Consider the following 19,433-nt stretch of genomic DNA (forward strand, 5'->3'; position numbering starts at 1 on the left):
CCATCAGACTCCTTTGCACCTGTCGCTGTGCTCCAGGCAACGCTCACAACCACCCTCCTCAATTTACCATGAGGTTCAAGCCAAATCAATCAAACTATTCTCGAAATTATTGGTTAAAATATAGGCGGGCCATTTCATTTTCTCTTTTCGTTACTGATTAATGTAGCTGTCAATTACAAAAATTGCGGTTTAATTGGCTAATATCTGGGAAGGGAAGAGGAAACTCCGGTGATTGGTTTTGAGGTGCGAATACCGCTGTTTTATTGGTTTCCCTTCAAGAGCCCGCAAAGAGCCTGCCTATCTAACATGGATTGGTCGAGATTATGACCGGGGGTACAGTCTGATTGGTCAGTGAACTGTCGATCAAAGCGAAAGGGAGCCGGGGTTTGTGCGCAGGTGCGAAGCTAAGTGTCAACAACCGGGCCGGGCAACGGGGGACAGGCCGAGGCTTGGGGCCTATTCCGGAGGTGAGTGTGACAGAGAGTAGGTAGGTAGGGAGGGATGAGGGATGGAATAGAGGCATGTCGGGAGGAGAGCAAAGGGCGAGGATGGAGGAGGAGGGAGGAGGGATGGAATAGAGGCATGTAGGGGAGGAGAGGAAAGGCGAGGATGGAGGAAGGAGGAATGGAATAGAGGCATTTAGGGAGGAGAGGAAGGACGAGGATGGAGGGGAGGGAGGAGGGATGGAATAGAGGCATGTAGGTAGGAGAGGAAGGGCGAGGATAGAGTAATGGAATAGAGGGGTGAGGGTAGGAGAGGGAGGAGTGGAGGGGTAGGGATGGAATAGGTGTGGGTAAGAGGGATGAGGGAGCAGGGGAGGGTAGTAGAGGGGTAGGGGTGAGGATGGAGGTGAGGGGGTGTTGAGAGTGGGGAAATTGGAAAGGGGGAGGGATGGGGAGTGGAAGGGATAGGAGTGTGGAGTGAGAAAAGGTGGAGCGGGGGAGTAAGGTAGGAGCAAGGAAGGTCAGAGGGAAAATTCCTTTCCTGCACCTTCCCTCCGACTGAACCTGCTTGACTGGTCTGGTGAAGTGTAGCTTCATGCACTAAGACACAGAGGACCTGAATCTCCCCTCCATCTGCCTGCCCGCTGGACCGGGAAATCACAGCCAGAATGCGAAGCCTGACCAGTAAATGCCAGTCAGTCAGTGACCCCAGAGAGAGGAAGCTGCTGTCTGGAGGCCTTTCCCAGGTCACGATTCGGTGTCGTGCTGTTAACCACACTGAATCTTCTGTCCCCCTTTCCGACTCCAACCCAGCCGCAGGTCAACTGGTTTCTCTTAACACCCCCCCCCCCACCCCCCATGGGAGAAGTCTTACTGATTTGTCTGGTTCCCCCCTGTACACCATTCCTGCATTAGGAGGACCATTAATCTCCCTGATAACTAACTTAATTGCACACAAAACGCTGGAGGAACTCAGCTGGCCAGATGAAGGGTCTGTGTACTCTTTTTCCATAGATGCTGCCTGGCTTGAGTTCCTCCAGCTTTTTCTGTGCCTCTGTGTGTGTGTGTGTGTGTGGCTTTGGATTTCCAGCAGATTTTCTCATGTTTGTGACTAACTGTCTTCTGCCTAGCACCTCGCCCCACCCCGATTTAACCCTAACCTAATCAGGGGACGATTCGCGACGACTAGTATGAGGGAGGAAACCCGGAGCACCCATGGGGAGGGTGCACAGACTCCTTATAGAGGGCGCCAGGAAGCAGCTCCAGTGCCCCGTGCCGTAACAGCGTCACGCCTACTGTTACGTTACCGAGGAAACCGTGGCACCAGGAGAAAACCCACGTAGTCGCGGGGAGAACGCACAAGCTCCTTCCAGACGGCGGCGGAATTGTACCCGCGTCCCTGGCACTGTAGCAGTGCCACGCTAATCAGTATGCTAGCTGTGCTTCCCCCCTAGTGGATCGGCTGCCAGAGGATGCGGTTGAGGCAGGAACGTTGACACAATTAAGAAATTTGTGGGCAGGTAGATAGATGATGACCTGGGTCTATGGCATAAAAAAGATTGGGAATCCTTGGTCTAGAAGGGGGATGGATCAGCAAGTGCTGGGAATGAAGGTTCTTACAAAAAGTCAGGAGGCATGGGATGCAGGCTGTGTCATTAGAGAATAGGCTCACCGTTAGAAGGCAGAGGGTGGCAGTGGTTGGAGATCTCCCTGCAGGGAGGTTGGTGACCAGTGATGTCCTGCAGAGATCTGTTCTGGGACCTCTGCTCTTTGTGATTTTTATAAATGCCTTGGGGATGAGTCAAGTCACTTTTATTGTCATTTCAACCATAACTGCTGGTACAGTATGTAGTAAAAATAAGACAAAGTTTTTTCAGGACCATGGTGTTACATGACACAGTACAAAAACTAGACCGAACTACATTTAAAAAAAAACACAGAAAAAAAGCTACACTAGACTACAGACCTACCCAGGACTGCATAAAGTGCACAAAACAGTGCAGGCATTACAATGAATAATAAACAAGACTTTAGGGCAGTAAGGTGTCAGTCCAAGTTCTGAGTATTGAGGAGTCTGATAGCTTGGGGAAAGAAACCGTTACATAGTCTGGTTGTGAGAGCCCGAATGCTTTGGAGCCTTTTCCCAGATGGCAGAAGGGAGAAGAGTTTGTATGAGGGGTGCATGGGGTCCTTCATAATGCTGTTTGCTTTGTGGATGCAGCGTGTAGTGTAAATGTCCGTGATGGCGGGAAGAGAGACCCCGATGATCTTCTCAGCTGACCTCACTATCCGCTGCAGGGTCTTGCGATCCAAGACGGTGCAATTTCTCAACCAGGCAGTGATGCAGCTGCTCAGGATGTTGTCAATACAACCCCTGTAGAATGTGATGAGGATGGGGGGTGGGAGATGGACTTTCCTCAGCCTTCGTAGAAAGTAGAGACGCTGCTGGGCTTTCTTTGCTATGGAGCTGGTGTTGAGGAAGTGGAAAGGTGGGTTAGTGAATTTGCGGTAGGCACAAAAGTCGGCGGTGTTGTGGATGGTGTAGGGGGTTGCTGTGGGTTGCTGTTGGTTACAGCGGGACATTGGTAGGAAGCAGAGCTGGGCAGGCAAGTGGCAGATGGAGTTCAATCTGAGAAGCACGGAGCGATCGACTTCGGAAGGTCAGAATGCACCGACATAAATTAATTTGTGGGGTGGGGGGCACTTAGTTGAGTACCTCTGCTGATAGTGGAATTCCCCGATGGTCAACCATTTTAATTTCCATCCCCATTCCCGTTCTGACGTGTCAGTCCGTGGCCACCTCTTTTGCCAAACCACAATGAGGCCACTCTCAGGGCAAAGGAGCAACACCTCCTATTCCATCTAGGTAGCCTCCCACCTGATGGCATGAACATCAGAGGACTGAGGAGAGAGGGAGCAGTTTCAGGTTCCTGGGTGTCAAGATAACTCAGGATCTAATATGGTCCCAGCAATGTAGTCATAAAGAGCAAGACAGCAGCTATACTTCATTAGGAGTTTGAAGAGATTTGGCAGGTCAACAAATACGCTCAAAAACTTCTATAGTTGTACCGTGGCGAGCATTCAGACAGGCTGCATCACTGTCTGGTATGGAGGGGCTACTGCACAGCACGGAAGGAAGCTGCAGAGGGTTGTAAGTCTAGTCGGCTGGTTGTAAGTACCTAGGACATCTTCAGGGAGCGGTGTCTCAGAAAGGCAGCTTCCATTATTAAGGACCTCCACACCCAGGGCGTGCCCTTTTCTCACTGTTGCCATCAGGGAGGAGGTACAGAAGCCTGAAGGCACACACTCAGTGATTCAGGAACAACTTCTTCCAATTCCTAAATGGACATTGAACCCTTGGACACTACCTCACTCTTTTTTAATATACAGTATTTCTGTTCTTTCCACGCTTACAAAATTTATTCAATATATGTGTACTGTAATTGATTTGCTTAATTATTACTTTTATTTCATTTATTGCAGTCGGCCCTCCGTATCGGCGGGGGTTAGGTTCCGGGACTCCCTGTGGATACCAAATTCCGCTTATGCTTAAGTCCTTTATATAAAATGGCGTAGTATTTGCACATAACCTACGCACATCCTCCCGTGTACTTTAAACCATCTCTAGATTACTTATAATATCTAATACAATGTAAATAGTTGTTATACTGTATGGTTTAGGGAATAATGACAAGGAAAAAAGTCTACATGCTGAAACAACAGTGCTGGAGAGAGAACATCCGGGACTTTTTTTATCAATCCCGATGCGCGGTTGGTTGAATCTGTGGACGCGGAACCCGCGGATACAGAGGGCCGACTGTGTTTATTATTGCTTCTTTTCTAGATTATGTATTTTGTTGAACTGCTGCTGCTAAGTTAACAATTTCACGGTCACATAATAAACCTGATTCTGATTCCTTCCGGGAATTTTTTTTTCTGTCCCCATACCCACTTCTATTACCCACTCTGGCCTCTTGCCTCTTCCCCTCACTTGCTTATCACCTCCCCCTGGTTCCCCCCCTCCTTCCCTTTCTCTTATGGTCCACTCTCCTCTCCAGTCAGATTCCGTCTCCAGACCTTGAGCTTTCCCACTTACCTGGCTTCACCTTCCAGTGATCCTCCTTCCCCTCCCTCCACAACCACCTTATTCTGTCATCTTCTCCCTTCGTTCCCAGTCCTGAGGGAGGGTCGCGGCCAAAATGTCGACTGTTCATTCATTTCCATGGATGCTGCCTGACCTGCTTGAGTTCCTGCAGCGTTTTCAGGTTGAACAGGAGGGGACTAGCATCCTTGCGGGAAGGTTTGCTAGTGCCGCCCTGGGGGGTGCGGGGTTTAAACTAGATTTGCGAGGGAGGGGAACCAGAGTGTTAGAGCAGGTAGTGAGGTGGAGGAGGATAAATGTCATGCGAGAACTGCAAGTATAGTGCATGGAGTAAAGCCAGATCTAACCTGTAAAGAGGCTTCGAGGAAAGAGAAGCAGAATAAAGGATGTAAATGTAGTAAGGTAGAAGGGCTAAAGTGCGTGTACTTCAATGCAAGAAGCATCAGGAGGTTCTCTCTCCAGCATCAGGAACTGAGATCCTGGATACATACATGGAATTGTGATGTAGTGGCCATTACAGAGACTTGGCTGGCACCAGGGCAGGAATGGATTCTCAATATTCCTGGATTTCAGTGCTTTAAAAGGGATAGAGAGGGGGGAAAAGGGGAGGAGGGGTGGCATTACTGTTCAGGGATACTATTACAGCTACAGAAAGGGTGGGTAATGTAGCAGGATCCTCTTTTGAGTCAGTATGGGTGGAAGACAGGAACAGGAAGGGAGCAGTTACTCTATTGGGAGTATTCTATAGGCCACCTGGTAGCAGCAGAGATACCGAGGAGCAGATTGGGAGGCAGATTTTGGAAAGGTGCAAAAATAACAGGGTTGTTATCATGGGTGACTTTAACTTCCCTTATATTGATTGGCACCTGATTAGTTCCAGTGGTTTAGACGGGGCAGAGTTGTCAAGTGTGTCCAGGACGGATTCCTGTCACAGTATGTTGACAGGCCGACTAGGGGGAATGCCATACTAGATCTAGTATTAGGTAACGAACTGGGTCAGGTCACAAATCTGTCAGTGGGTGAGCATCTGGGGGACAGTGACCACTGCTCCCTGGCCTTTAACATGATCATGGAAAAGGATAGAGTCAGAGAGGCCAGGAACATTTTTAATTGGGGAAGGGCAAATTATGAGGCTATAAGGCTAGAACTTGCAAGTGTTAATTGGGGTGATGTTTTTGCAGGGAAATGTACTACGGACATGTGGTTGATGTTTAGGGATTTCTTGCAGGAAGTTAGGGATAAATTTGTCCCGGTGAGGAAGATAAAGAACGGTAGGGTGAAGGAACCTTGGGTGACAAGTGAGGTGGAAAATCTAGTCAGGTGGAAGAAGGCAGCATACGTGAGGTTTAGGAAGCAGGGATCAGATGAGTCTATTGAGGAATATAGGGTAGCAAGAAAGGAGCTTAAGGGGCTGAGGGGAGCAAGAAGGGGGCATGAGAAGGCCTTGGCGAGTAGGGTAAAGGAAAACCCCAAGGCATTCTTCAATTATGTGAAGAACAAAAGGTTGACAGGAGTGAAGATAGAACCGATTAGAGATAAAGGTGGGAAGATGTGCCTGGAGGCTGTGGAAGTGAGCGAGGTCCTCAATGAAAACTTCTCTTCGGTATTCGCCAATGAGAGGGAACTTGATGACTGTGAGGACAATTTGAATGAGGTTGATGTTCTGGAGCATGTTGATATTAAGGGAGAGGAGGTGTTGGAGTTGTTAAAATACATTAGGACGGTTAAGTCCCTGGGGCCTGACGGAATATTCCACAGGCTGCTCCACGAAGCGAGGGAAGAGATTGCTGAGCCTCTGGCTAGGATCTTTATGTCCTTGTTGTCCACGGGAATGGTACCGGAGGATTGGAGGGAGGTGAATGTTGTCCCCTTGTTCAAAAAAGGTAGTAGGGATAGTCCAGGTAATTATAGACCAGTGAGCCTTACGTCTGTGGTGAAAAAGCTGTTGGAAAAGATTCTTAGAGATAGAATCTATGGGCATTTAGAGAATCATGGTCTGATCAGGGACAGTCAGCATGGCTTGTGAAGGGCAGATCGTGCCTAACAAGCCTGATAGAGTTCTTTGAGGAGGTGACCAGGCATATAGATGAGGGTAGTGCAGTGGATGTGATCTACTTGGATTTTAGTAAGGCATTTGACAAGGTACCACACTGTAGGCTTATTCAGAAAGTCAGAAGGAATGGGATCCAGGGAAGTTTGACCAGGTGGATTCAGAATTGGCTTGCCTGTGGAAAGCAGAGGGTCGTGGTGGAGAGAGTACATTCGGATTGGAGGGCTCTGACTAGTGGTGTCCCACAAGGATTAGTTCTGGGACCTCTACTTTTCTTGATTTTTATTAACGGCCTGGATGTGGGGGTAGAAGGGTGGGTTGGCAAGTTTGCAGATGACACAAAGGTTGGTGGTGTTGTAGATAGTGTAGAGGATTGTTGAAGATTGCAGAGAGACATTGATAGGATGCAGAAGTGGGCTGAGAATTGGCAGATGGAGTTCAACCCGGAGAAGTGTGAGGTGCTACACTTTGGAAGGACAAACTCCAAGGCAGAGTACATAGTAAATGTCAGGATACTTGGGAGTGTGGAGGAGCAGAGGGATCTGGGGGTACATGTCCACAGATCCCTGAAAGTTGCCTCACAGGTAGATAGGATAGTTAAGAAAGCTTATGGAATGTTAGCTTTCATAAGTCGAGGGATAGAGTTTAAAAGTCGTGGGGTAATGATGTAGCTCTATAAAACTCTGGTTAGGCTACACTTGGAGTACTGTGTCCAGTTCTGGTCGCCTCAGTATAGGAAGGACGTGGAAGCATTGGATAGGGTACAGAGGAGATTTACCTGGTTTAGAGAGTATGCATTATGATCAGAGATTAAGGGAGCTAGGGCTTTACTCTTTGGAGAGAAGGAGGATGAGAGGAGACATGATAGAGATGTACAAGATATTAATAGGAATAGATGGAGTGGACAGCCAGTGCCTCTTCCCCAGGGCACCACTGCTCAGTACAAGAGGACATGGCTTTAAGGTGAGGGGTGGGAAATTCAAGGGGGATATTAGAGGAAGGTATTTTACTCAGAGAGTGGTTGGTGCGTGGAATGCACTGCCTGAGTCAGTGGTGGAGGCAGATACACTAGTGAAGTTTAAGAGACTACTAGACAGGTATATGGAGGAATTTAAAGTGGGGGGATGTATGAGATGGCAGGGTTTAAGGGTCGGCACAGCATTGTGGGCCGAATGGCCTGTACTGTGCGGTATTGTTCTTTGTTTTGTGGGTGTTGCTTTGGATTTTCAGCATCTGCAGAATCTCTTATGGTGCACAGGCAAGACTCATCGTAGTGTGGAGGAAAAGCAGGATCTTTGGATCCACGTCCGTACTGTAGATCTCTCAAAGTTGCTGTAAAGGTGGATAGTGTTGTTGAGAGGGTGTATAGTGTGTGTTATCCTTCGTTAGTCAGGGGATTGCGTTCAAGAGCCTCAATGTCGTGTTGCAGCTCTATAAACCCCTGGTCAGACCACACTTGGAGCACTCTGTTCCATTCTGGTCACGTCATTATGGGAAGGATGTAGGAGCTTTAGAGAGGGTGCAGAGGGGGATTTACCAGGTTGCTGCCTGGACTAGAGAGCACGTCTTGTGAGGATGGGTGGAGCGAGCTGGGGCTTTTCTCTCCAGAGCGGCGGAGGATGAGAGGTGACTTGGTAGAGGTGTACAAAATGTTAAGCGGCATAGATGGAATGGACAGCCAATACTTTTCCCCAGGGTGGAAATGGGTAATAGAAGGAGGCATAATGTTATGGTGTTTGGAGGGAAGTATGTGGGGGGGGGGGGTGTCAGAGGTAGGTTTATTTTTAAAAGGGAGTGATGGGTGCATGGAAGACGCTGTGAAGGATGGTGGTGGAAGCTGATACACAAGGGACATTTAAAAGGCTGTACAATAGGCACATGGACGATAGGAAAATGGAGGGTTATGTGAAAGGGAAGTGTAAGATTGATCTTGGAGTAGGTTACAATGTCAGCACAACATTGAAGGGCCTGTGCTGTGCTGAACTTGTCTGCGTCCTATGCAAGTAGAATTAGTTTGACTGTACATCCTGGTTGCCATGGGCACGGGCGGGCCAAAGGGCCCTTCTCCGTGCTCCCTGACTCTAGGTCTTTGTCCCTGCAAGGCAATGTTGGATCGACACATCGTTGGGTGTGGAAGGAACTGGGAGTCTGTGGAGTCTGGATTGTGACGGGGTATTTGATGAGGTGGAGGAAGCATTTGGGGAGGCAGGGTAATCGAGGGGTGTGGGGAATCAGCAGGGAAAGAGATGAGATCTGGGTGTATCGGTGCTGGGGGGGGGCGGGTTTGCTGGTGGTCTAATGTTGGGGTCTATTTGCACCCCGCCCTCCCCCCCCCCCCACACACACGGTCGCAGGGAGAGCTTGCAAACTGTAGACCCACACCGAGGCACACTCCCACGCACCGACACACGTGTGCGCACACTCGGACAGCGCTGAAGGTTGGGATTGGACTGGGCCTCTGGAGCCTCTTACCCACCACATCCCCCGCCCCCATGTCACAGATTTGGCTGATTGGACCCGCAGGCTTTAAGGCCATTTAGCCTCTGGTTGGGAGTGTGAACGGTGGGGGGGGGGGGAGGAGGGAGGCCTATCTGTACGCGTGGTTTCCGTGTGTAATTATAACTGATGCACTGTGCAGGAGCTCGCATGTTGTCTGGCGTTCTAATCCTGGCCACCGGCGTCCACCGCTCGCTGCCTGAATCAGTCCTGTGGGGGTTGAGGTGTGATTGCAGGCGCCGCTGTGAGCTACCTAGTTCTCCGCTGCTTTTTTTGGGCTCGTTATTATTAAAAGCAGCCTCTAACCTGCACCAGCCAGAGCCCCGAAAATCTGAGAGCGTGTTGTCTTTCACACGTAGTGCTGAAGTGTAACAAGCAGGATGTGGAACCTTTCAGAGAGGGCGAAATAGGTTAACCAAGATTAGAGGGTGGGTGGGAGGCACGTAGTGGACAGCGAGGAAGACTATATAAAACCTCCAGCAGAATCTGCACCAGGTGGAGAAATGGTCTGAAAAAGGTCAGATGGAATTTGTTGCACTTTGGGAGGACCAACCAGGGCAGGTCTTACACAGTGAACGGTAGAGCACTGAGGAGTGTGGTGGGGCAAAGGGATCTGGGAATACAGGTCCATAATTCATTGAAAGAGGTGTCACAGATAGATGGCGTCATAACGAGAGGTTCTGGCACATTGGCCTTCATAAATCAGATCAGTGCAGGAGTTGGGATGTCGGACGCTGGAGAGGACTAATGTGGAGTGTTGTGTGCAGTCCTGCTCACCCACCTGCAGGAAAGACGTCAGTAAGCTTTAAATAGCGCGGAGAAAATTTACAAGGATGTTGCCGGGACTTGAGCTGAGCTTTCAGGAAAGGTTGAATAGGTTAGGACTCTATTCCCTGGACTGTAGGAGAACGAGGAGCGATTTGATAGAGCAATACAAAATTATGAGGGGGTATAGATAGGGTAAATGAGAGCAGGCTTTTCCCACTGAGATTGGGTGAATCTGGGACTTTAGAGTGAAAGGGAATGCGAGGGGAAGCTCATTTAAGGGATGGCGCGAATGCCAGCACAAGTGGCAGACGCAGCTTCAACTGCGACACTTAGGACGAGTTTCGTATGCGTATGACGGGTGCAGAGGAGCATGTACATAGAACCAGGCAGAGAAATGGGTTGGCACAGACTAGATGGGCCAAAGAGCACCAAGACGTTGCCCGGATTAGAGGGAATGAGCCACAAGGAGAGGGTGGACAAACTTGAGGGAGCCTGATAGAGGTTTATAAGATTTGAGAGGTGCAGATGGACAATGGTTTTAACTCCCAGTGTTGAAATGTCTAATATGTGAGGGCAGGGATGTAATGTGGGGGAATATTTCAAATAAGAGGTGTGGGGCAAGTTTTTCTTTACACAGTGTAGTGGGGAGCCCAGAATGTGCTGTCTGGTGTTGGAGGGCAGGTACGAGAGAGGTATTCAGTAGGCTCTGAGACATTGAAGCATACAGAAGTTATAGACAGAAGGGGCTAGTCATCAAATGCCCAACTAAATTAATTTAATTAGTTGGGTGAAATGTAGGCTGAAGGGCCTGTTTGTGCACTGTACAGGCACTGGGCAGGAAGCGGGGGAGAAATCTCTCTGTAGTACAGTTGGTGCGGAGACCCGGGTTCAGTTCTGACCTCCAACACTCCAGGTCTGTGTGTATCTAAATGTGAGTGTGTGTATGTGTTACATCTGTGAATGTGTGTATGTAAATGTGAGTGTGTGTATGTGTTACGTCTGTGAATGTGTGTATGTAAATGTGAGTGTGTGTATGTGTTACGTCTGTGAATGTGTGTATGTAAATGTGAGTGTGTGTATGTGTTACGTCTGTGAATGTGTGTATGTAAATGTGTGTGTGTATGTGTTACGTCTGTGAATGTGTGTATGTAAATGTGAGTGTATGTATGTGTTATGTCTTAGTGTGTTTGTGAATGTATGTACTATATATGTGTGTGTGTATGTATAGAAACAGACAGACAGAAATACTTTATTGATCCCGAGGGAAATTGGGTTTTGTTACAGTCGCAACAACCAAGAATAGTGAATAGCCCCAGCACAGAACAGCAAACATGATAGCACTGGCCACCACAGACTTGTAGAACATCCTCAGCATCGTCTGGCAGATGTTAAAGGAAACATACACAGATATATATATATATATCATGCCTGTGTGTGTACCTGTCTGCCACTGAGCGTGTGTGTGGAGTCCACACATTCTACCTGTGACCCACTAGGTGTGCGGGGGTTGATGGGTGAATCGTGTGGGCGAGGGGGAGAATCTGGGTGGGGTAATCGATGGGTGAATCGTGTGGGCGAGGGGGGAGAATCTGGGTGGGGTAATCGATGGGTGAATCGTGTGGGCGAGGGGGGAGAATCTGGGTGGGGTAATCGATGGGTGAATCGTGTGGGCGAGGGGGAGAATCTGGGTGGAGTAATCGATGGGTGAATCGTGTGGGCGAGGGGGGAGAATCTGGGTGGGGTAATCGATGGGTGAATCGTGTGGGCGAGGGGGGAGAGTCTGGGTGGGGTAATCGTTGGGTGAATCGTGTGGGCGAGGGGGGAGAATCTGGGTGGGGTAATCGATGGGTGAATCGTGTGGGCGAGGGGGAAAATCGGTGGGGTAATCGATGGGTGAATCGTGTGGGCGAGGGGGAGAATCTGGGTGGGGTAATCGATGGGTGAATCGTGTGGGCGAGGGGGGAGAATCTGGGTGGGGTAATCGATGGGTGAATCGTGTGGGCGAGGGGGAGAATCTGGGTGGGGTAATCGATGGGTGAATCGTGTGGGCGAGGGGGAGAATCTGGGTGGGGTAATGGATGGGTGATTCGTGTGGGCGAGGGGGAGAATCTGGGTGGGGTAATCGATGGGTGAATCGTGTGGGCGAGGGGGGAGAATCTGGGTGGGGTAATCGATGGGTGAATTGTGTGGGCGAGGGGGAGAATCTGGGTGGGGTAATCGATGGGTGAATCGTGTGGGCGAGGGGGAGAATCTGGGTGGGGTAATCGATGGGTGAATCGTGTGGGCGAGGGGGGAGAATCTGGGTGGGGTAATCGATGGGTGAATCGTGTGGGCGAGGGGGAGAATCTGGGTGGGGTAATCGATGGGTGAATTGTGTGGGCGAGGGGGGAGAATCTGGGTGGGGTAATCGATGGGTGAATCGTGTGGGCGAGGGGGGAGAATCTGGGTACGGTAATCGATGGGTGAATTGTGTGGGCGAGGGGGAGAATCTGGGTGGGGTAATTGATGGGTGAATCGTGTGGGCGAGGGGGGAGAATATGGGTGGGGTAATCGATGGGTGAATTGTGTGGGCGAGGGGGAGAATCTGGGTGGGGTAATCGATGGGTGAATTGTGTGGGCGAGGGGGAGAATCTGGGTGGGGTAATCGATGGGTGAATTGTGTGGGCGAGGGGGGAGAATCTGGGTGGGGTAATCGATGGGTGAATCGTGTGGGCGAGGGGGGAGAATCTGGGTACGGTAATCGATGGGTGAATCGTGTGGGCGAGGGGGAGAATCTGGGTGGGGTAATTGATGGGTGAATCGTGTGGGCGAGGGGGGAGAATCTGGGTGGGGTAATCGATGGGTGGGGTAATCGATGGGTGAATTGTGTGGGCGAGGGGGAGAATCTGGGTGGGGTAATCGATGGGTGAATCGTGTGGGCGAGGGGGGAGAATCTGGGTGGGGTAATCAATGGGTGAATTGTGTGGGCGAGGGGGGAGAATCTGGGTACGGTAATCGATGGGTGAATTGTGTGGGCGAGGGGGAGAATCTGGGTGGGGTAATCGATGGGTGAATCGTGTGGGCGAGGGGGAGAATCTGGGTGGGGTAATTGATGGGTGAATCGTGTGGGCGAGGGGGGAGAATCTGGGTGGGGTAATCGATGGGTGGGGTAATCGATGGGTGAATTGTGTGGGCGAGGGGGAGAATCTGGGTGGGGTAATCGATGGGTGAATCGTGTGGGCGAGGGGGGAGAATCTGGGTGGGGTAATCGTTGGGTGAATCGTGTGGACGAGGGGGGAGAATCTGGGTGGGGTAATCGATGGGTGAATCGTGTGGGCGAGGGGGGAGAGTCTGGGTGGGGTAATCGTTGGGTGAATCGTGTGGGCGAGGGGGGAGAGTCTGGGTGGGGTAATCGTTGGGTGAATCGTGTGGGCGAGGGGGGAGAATCTGGGTGGGGTAATCGATGGGTGAATCGTGTGGGCGAGGGGGGAGAGTCTGGGTGGGGTAATTGATGGGTGAATTGTGTGGGCGAGGGGGGAGAATCTGGGTGGGGTAATCGATGGGTGAATTGTGTGGGCGAGGGGGAAAATCTGGGTGGGGTAATCGATGGGTGAATTGTGTGGGCGAGGGGGGAGAATCTGGGTGGGGTAATCGATGGGTGAATCGTGTGGGCGAGGGGGGAGAATCGGGGTGGGGTAATCGATGGGTGAATCGTGTGGGCGAGGGGGGAGAATCTGGGTGGGGTAATCGATGGGTGAATTGTGTGGGCGAGGGGGAGAATCTGGGTGGGGTAATCGATGGGTGAATTGTGTGGGCGAGGGGGGAGAATCTGGGAGGGGTAATCGATGGGTGAATCGTGTGGGCGAGGGGGGAGAATCTGGGTACGGTAATCGATGGGTGAATCGTGTGGGCGAGGGGGAGAATCTGGGTGGGGTAATTGATGGGTGAATCGTGTGGGCGAGGGGGGAGAATCTGGGTGGGGTAATCGATGGGTGGGGTAATCGATGGGTGAATTGTGTGGTCGAGGGTGAGAATCTGGGTGGGGTAATCGATGGGTGAATCGTGTGGGCGAGGGGGGAGAATCTGGGTGGGGTAATCAATGGGTGAATTGTGTGGGCGAGGGGGGAGAATCTGGGTACGGTAATCGATGGGTGAATTGTGTGGGCGAGGGGGAGAATCTGGGTGGGGTAATCGATGGGTGAATCGTGTGGGCGAGGGGGAGAATCTGGGTGGGGTAATTGATGGGTGAATCGTGTGGGCGAGGGGGGAGAATCTGGGTGGGGTAATCGATGGGTGGGGTAATCGATGGGTGAATTGTGTGGGCGAGGGGGAGAATCTGGGTGGGGTAATCGATGGGTGAATCGTGTGGGCGAGGGGGGAGAATCTGGGTGGGGTAATCGATGGGTGAATTGTGTGGGCGAGGGGGGAGAATCTGGGTGGGGTAATCGATGGGTGAATCGTGTGGGCGAGGGGGAGAATCTGGGTGGGGTAATCGATGGGTGAATCGTGTGGGCGAGGGGGAGAATCTGGGTGGGGTAATCGATGGGTGAATCGTGTGGGCGAGGGGGGAGAATCTGGGTGGGGTAATCGATGGGTGAATCGTGTGGGCGAGGGGGGAGAATCTGGGTGGGGTAATCGATGGGTGAATTGTGTGGGCGAGGGGGTAGAATCTGGGTGGGGTAATCGATGGGTGAATCGTGTGGGCGAGGGGGAGAATCTGGGTGGGGTAATCGATGGGAATGGGGTCAGATGTAAAGTGATCAGTGTCATCGGGTGGTTGAAGGATGGCACAATTCGATGGGCAAAAGGGCCTGTTTCTGTGACTAAAACTGACCAGTGCATTTGCCTGTGGGCACAAGCGATGTGCCAGGGCTTGGAGATGGTGGCAGCTGCCAGGGCGCGCTTGTGTCTGTGGTCTCGTGGCGCTGGGTCACTGGATTAGCATGGACCTCTGCCAGGGTGAATAGTCTGGATAAGCTCCCACTCCCTATTAAATGTTCTCAGTGGCGTCTGTCACAACCAAATCCAGCTCCTGGTCTTCACGTGCGGCTTAGCTACTAAGCCCGGCAGAGGCATTCCTACTGACAGGAGAAGGGTCAAGGCGGGTTCAGGCACCATAAAACCAGTCGCTTCGGGCAGATGGGGCTCGTCAATTGTGGTTGGCAGCTCATCTTGGAGAAGGAAAACTCTCATCTCAAACCTCCGCTGCCTTGAGGCTGTGTCCTCTCATGGGAAGGGCCTCGGGAGTAACTCTGGAGCAGGAGTTCCCAAGGCAGTCCTACGTGGAATTCAGCGGTGACTGGCAGCTCCTGTGCCAAACTGTATCGGTCTGTGCTGTTCCTTCGGGTTTATCAGCTGCATGGAGATGGGCATCCTGCCGCGTGGGCAACAGCTGGCTCTCCATATCGTACTGCCCTGCAACGCATGGTCGACCCTAACCAACAGAGCCCTCATTTACAGCTCACGCCCGAAGATGGGGTGGACAATGAGGCCTTGGGTTCCTTGCCTGGACTGCTAATACTTGTCAACAGGTTTTTTCAAAAGTGTTGCTTCCTTAGAAAATTTTGTTTATGTTAGGCTGCTTGGAGCTGAACACAAATATAATTTCAGGCTACTTGTGTCATGTAGGAATTTGGAGAAACGAGAAATTAACTTTTATTGAATATAATGCATTTAACTGCATAACGCTTTGCAGTAGTTCAACTAAGCTAAAAATGTTGATGTACTCCACGTCTGAGGCTTCTCGCTGAATTGTCCAACAATAATCAGCCAGCATTGATGGATTCCAGTTGTCTTGTTACCGTTTCTCCATGACCGCAATGTCCTGGTGAAACCTTTCACCGTGCTCATCAGCCCTAAGATTTGCTGGAAAAAGTCTAAATGGGAATGTAGAAAATGAATCTTTTGTGACATGGTGCACTTCACGGTTTTGTGTGCTTGAATCACGTTGTCAGTCAGTTGCGTGTAGTTTGGTACTCTGTAGTTGCCAAGAACATTTTGAACACCCTTGAATGCCTTCCATGTGATTTTCTCCGATCCCACTAGAAGTTCTTTGAATTGTCTATCATCGATGACCTGTTTGATCTGTGGACCAACAAAAATGCCTTTCTCAATCTTGGCATCAGTTATTCGGACTTGAAGTATGAATTGAAATAATATGGGTGATTTAAATAAAAATGGTGTGCGATAGGGAAATTTCACGGTGATTTTCATGATCAGCAGCCCAAAATCCATAAGATACAGCCAAAAGTATTCAAAAGCAAAATCTTGTTGCCCAGTGTTATTAGCATCTTCCTCTGTGGGGCTGGTGCGGGGCTCGAACTCACAATCTGCCTTAGGGTCTAGTGACTAATGGAGCACGTGACCGCTCTATGTGTGGTCTAGTACCATAGTGTTTGCTTTGGTGCTTTACTGTGCAAAGCACCCGAAATATCAGGGTTCAATTCCCACCGCTATCTGCCCAGGGGTCAGGGCGGGCAATGGGACATCGCGGAAAGGTGATCCTCCCTGTTACTGATCTGACACTTGTTTCTCTTCCAGCCCCAGCACCCGCTCCCTCTCCATCTGCTGTGGGGAGTCTCTCACCGACGATGTGGTTCCAAGCGCCACTCCAGGCCTCCAGATGAACTCCAGCGAGAGGGAGCGCTCCTCCCCTCCCCCAGGTAAAACCATCGGGATGACTCCCCCCTTCACAACCGTAGATCTGAATTTGATCTTTACGTACATACACAGACGCACTCCGCCACCAAGCTGCTTTGACCAAGTCTCTCTGTGCCTCTCTCTCTCCAGGTTGCTCCCCCAATGGCTCGGGGGCAGAGCTGGCAAAGCAGGAAGCGGAGCTGGGGGAGCCCCCGCCCACATCTGGGACCCCTCCTGATCACGGAGGGCAAGAGGGAACGCCCACCGCGGGTGAGTTTCACCAGACTCGGGAGCGCGGGGTAGGACAAGGGGGAGGGAGTGGTGCAGGCAAGCTCCTCTCTGCTCGTCCCCCCCAAACCAGGCCCATTTGCTGAGCTTAACCCGTCCCGTTCCCCCTCCCCCCGCTGGAGATAGTGCGGACGGACTGTAACAGACAAGCTGGGCCAAAGGGCCTGCTTTGACAAGGTGGTGGTTGCATTCTGGGCAGTTAAACCAGGGCTGGACTCGCACAGTGAACGGCTGTGCCCGGGGAGTGACGTAGATCAAAGGGACACGGGTACAGGGACACGGTTCCCTGAGAGTGACAGCACAAGTAGGCAGGCCGATGAAAAAGGCAGTTGTTACACTGGGCCTCATTGGTCAGGCCACTTAGTGCAGGAGCTGGGACATTATGTTACCGTCGTATGAGATATCGGTGAGGCTGCATTTGGAGTATTGTCAACACCAGGAAATCTGCAGATGCTGGAAATTCAAGCAACACACACAAACTGCTGGTGGAACACAGCAGGCAGGGCAGCATCTACAGGGAGAAGCACTGTCGACATTTTGGGCCAAGACCCTTCGTCAGGACTAACTGAAAGGAAAGATAGTAAGAGATTTGAAAGTAGGAGGGGGAAATGTGAAATGATAGGAGAAGATTGGAGGGGTTGGGGTGAAGCTAAGAGCTGGAGAAGGGAAAGAATCATGGTACAGAGTTGGAGGCTTCACCCCACCCCCTCCGGTCTTCTCCTATCATTTTGCATTTCCCCCTCCCCCTCCTACTTTCAAATCTCTTACTATCTTTCCTTTCAGTTAGTCCTGACGTAGGGTCTCGGCCTGAAACGCCGACTGTGCTTCTTCCTATAGATGCTGCCTGGCCTGCTGCGTTCCACCAGCATTTTGTGTGTGATGCCCACTGGCTGCTCATACGACCGTCCACCACCTGTTCCCCTGGCTTCACATGACAGATCAGGTGCTGCCTCACCTTGCCCCAGGGTGCCCTGCAGGCTGGCGGAGGGAAGGTACCTCCAACTTGCCACCCAGAAGCACCCCACCCACCCCAAATGTCCCATCTGAGAATCTGTCCTCGCCGCGGAGTTTCCAGAACAGGGTACCCTCACTCTGTCTCTGCGTGTCCTGGCAGCCAGCCTGTGGGACTGCAGGTTCTTACCGCTGACCCTTCTTATCTGATGGGGGGAGGGTGGGTGGGTGGCCTGGTCTCCTCCTGAACCGTGCACGGGATGTGACACTGAACCTCTGCTCTGAGATCTCCCCAGTGGGGAGGCAGGCCCCTTGACGCCCAGCCACACACCTGCACTCACCCCCTGTCCCAGCGCTTGTGGTAGAGTCATGCTGCATGAAAAACAGGCCCTTCAGCCCAACTCGTCCATGCTACCTTTGTCCTGGCATTGGTCCCTGCCTCAGCCATTCATCAGCCCATACAGATACTTCATAAGCAGCATTCACAGAACTAGATGAAAAAACTATGCAGAATATGTATTAAAATAAAACACAATTGGACCGAAAAGGAAGTCCACGTTAGTGCAAAGTGGCCACACTGTAGTGAATTTAAAAATGCAGACACGAGGAAATCTGCAGATGCTAGAAGATCAAGCAACACGCAAAATGCTGGTGGAACGCAGCAGGCCAGGCAGCGTCTATAGGGAGAAGTACAGTCGACGTTTCGGGCCGAGACCCTTTGTCAGGACTAACGGGAAAAAAGAGATAGTAAGAGATTTGAAAGTGGATGGGGGAGGGGGAGACCTGAAATGATAGGAGAAGACTCGGAGGGGGAGGGATGAAGCTAAGAATTGGGAAGTTGATTGGCAAAAGGGATGCAAGGCTGGAGAAAGGGGGAGTATCATAGGACGGAAGGCCTTGGAAGAAAGAAAGAGGGAGGGGAGCACCAGAGGAAGATGGAGAACAGGCAAGGAGATATTGTGAGAGGAAAAGAGAGAGAGAAAAAAAATTAAATTAAAATTAGGGATTTAAAAAAAATTAAGGGGAGGAGGGGCATTAACGGAAGTTAGAGAAATCAATGTTCATGCCAACAGGTTGGAGGCTGCCAGGATGGAATATAAGGTGTTGTTCCTCCAACCTGAGAGTGGCCTCATCGAGACAGTAGAGGAGGCCATGGATTGACATATCAGAATGGGAATGGGACGTGGAATTAAAATGTGTGGCCACTGGGAGATCCTGCTTTCTCTGGCGGGCCGAGCGTAGGTGTTCAGCGAAACAGTCTGCCAGTCTGCGTCGGGTCTCACCAATATATAAAAGGCCACACCGGGAGCACCAGACGCAGTATACCACACCAGCCGACTGTGAAGTGTCGCCTCACCTGGAAGGACTGTCTGGGGCCCTGAATGGTGGTGAGGGAGGAAGTGTAAGGGCAGGTGTAGCACTTGTTCTGCTTACAATGATAAGTGCCAGGAGGGAGATCGGTGCGATGGGATGGGGGGGACGAATGGACAAGGGAGTTGTGTAGGGAGCGTTCCCTGCGGAAAGCAGAAAGTTGGGGGCGGAGGGAAAGATGTGCTTGGTGGTGGGACCCCATTGGAGATGGCGGAAGTTACAGAGAATATGTTGGACATGGAGGCTGGTGAGGTGATAGGTGAGGACAAGGGGAACCCTATCCCTAGTGGGGTGGCGGGAGGATGGGGTGAGAGCAGATGTGCGGGAAATGGGAGAGATGTGTTTG

The 19,433-nt window shown here is 51.2% G+C and overlaps 1 protein-coding gene across 2 annotated transcripts in view; it reads left to right on the top strand.

The window, feature by feature from the left end:
* The first annotated feature begins 319 nt into the window (after window positions 1-319).
* Window positions 320-19,433, top strand: part of LOC140715960 (vacuolar fusion protein MON1 homolog B-like) — a 40,439-nt gene continuing 21,325 nt past the window's right edge. For both annotated transcript variants that reach the window (XM_073028565.1, XM_073028566.1), the window contains exons 1-3: window positions 320-467; window positions 16,379-16,500; window positions 16,628-16,747. In XM_073028565.1, coding sequence (XP_072884666.1) covers window positions 16,461-16,500; window positions 16,628-16,747 — 160 coding nt within the window. In that variant the 5' untranslated portion in view covers window positions 320-467; window positions 16,379-16,460. The remainder of the gene's footprint in view (window positions 468-16,378; window positions 16,501-16,627; window positions 16,748-19,433) is intronic.

The sequence above is a fragment of the Hemitrygon akajei genome, chromosome 24, assembly GCF_048418815.1.
Source record: "Hemitrygon akajei chromosome 24, sHemAka1.3, whole genome shotgun sequence".
Classification (NCBI taxonomy): domain Eukaryota; kingdom Metazoa; phylum Chordata; class Chondrichthyes; order Myliobatiformes; family Dasyatidae; genus Hemitrygon; species Hemitrygon akajei.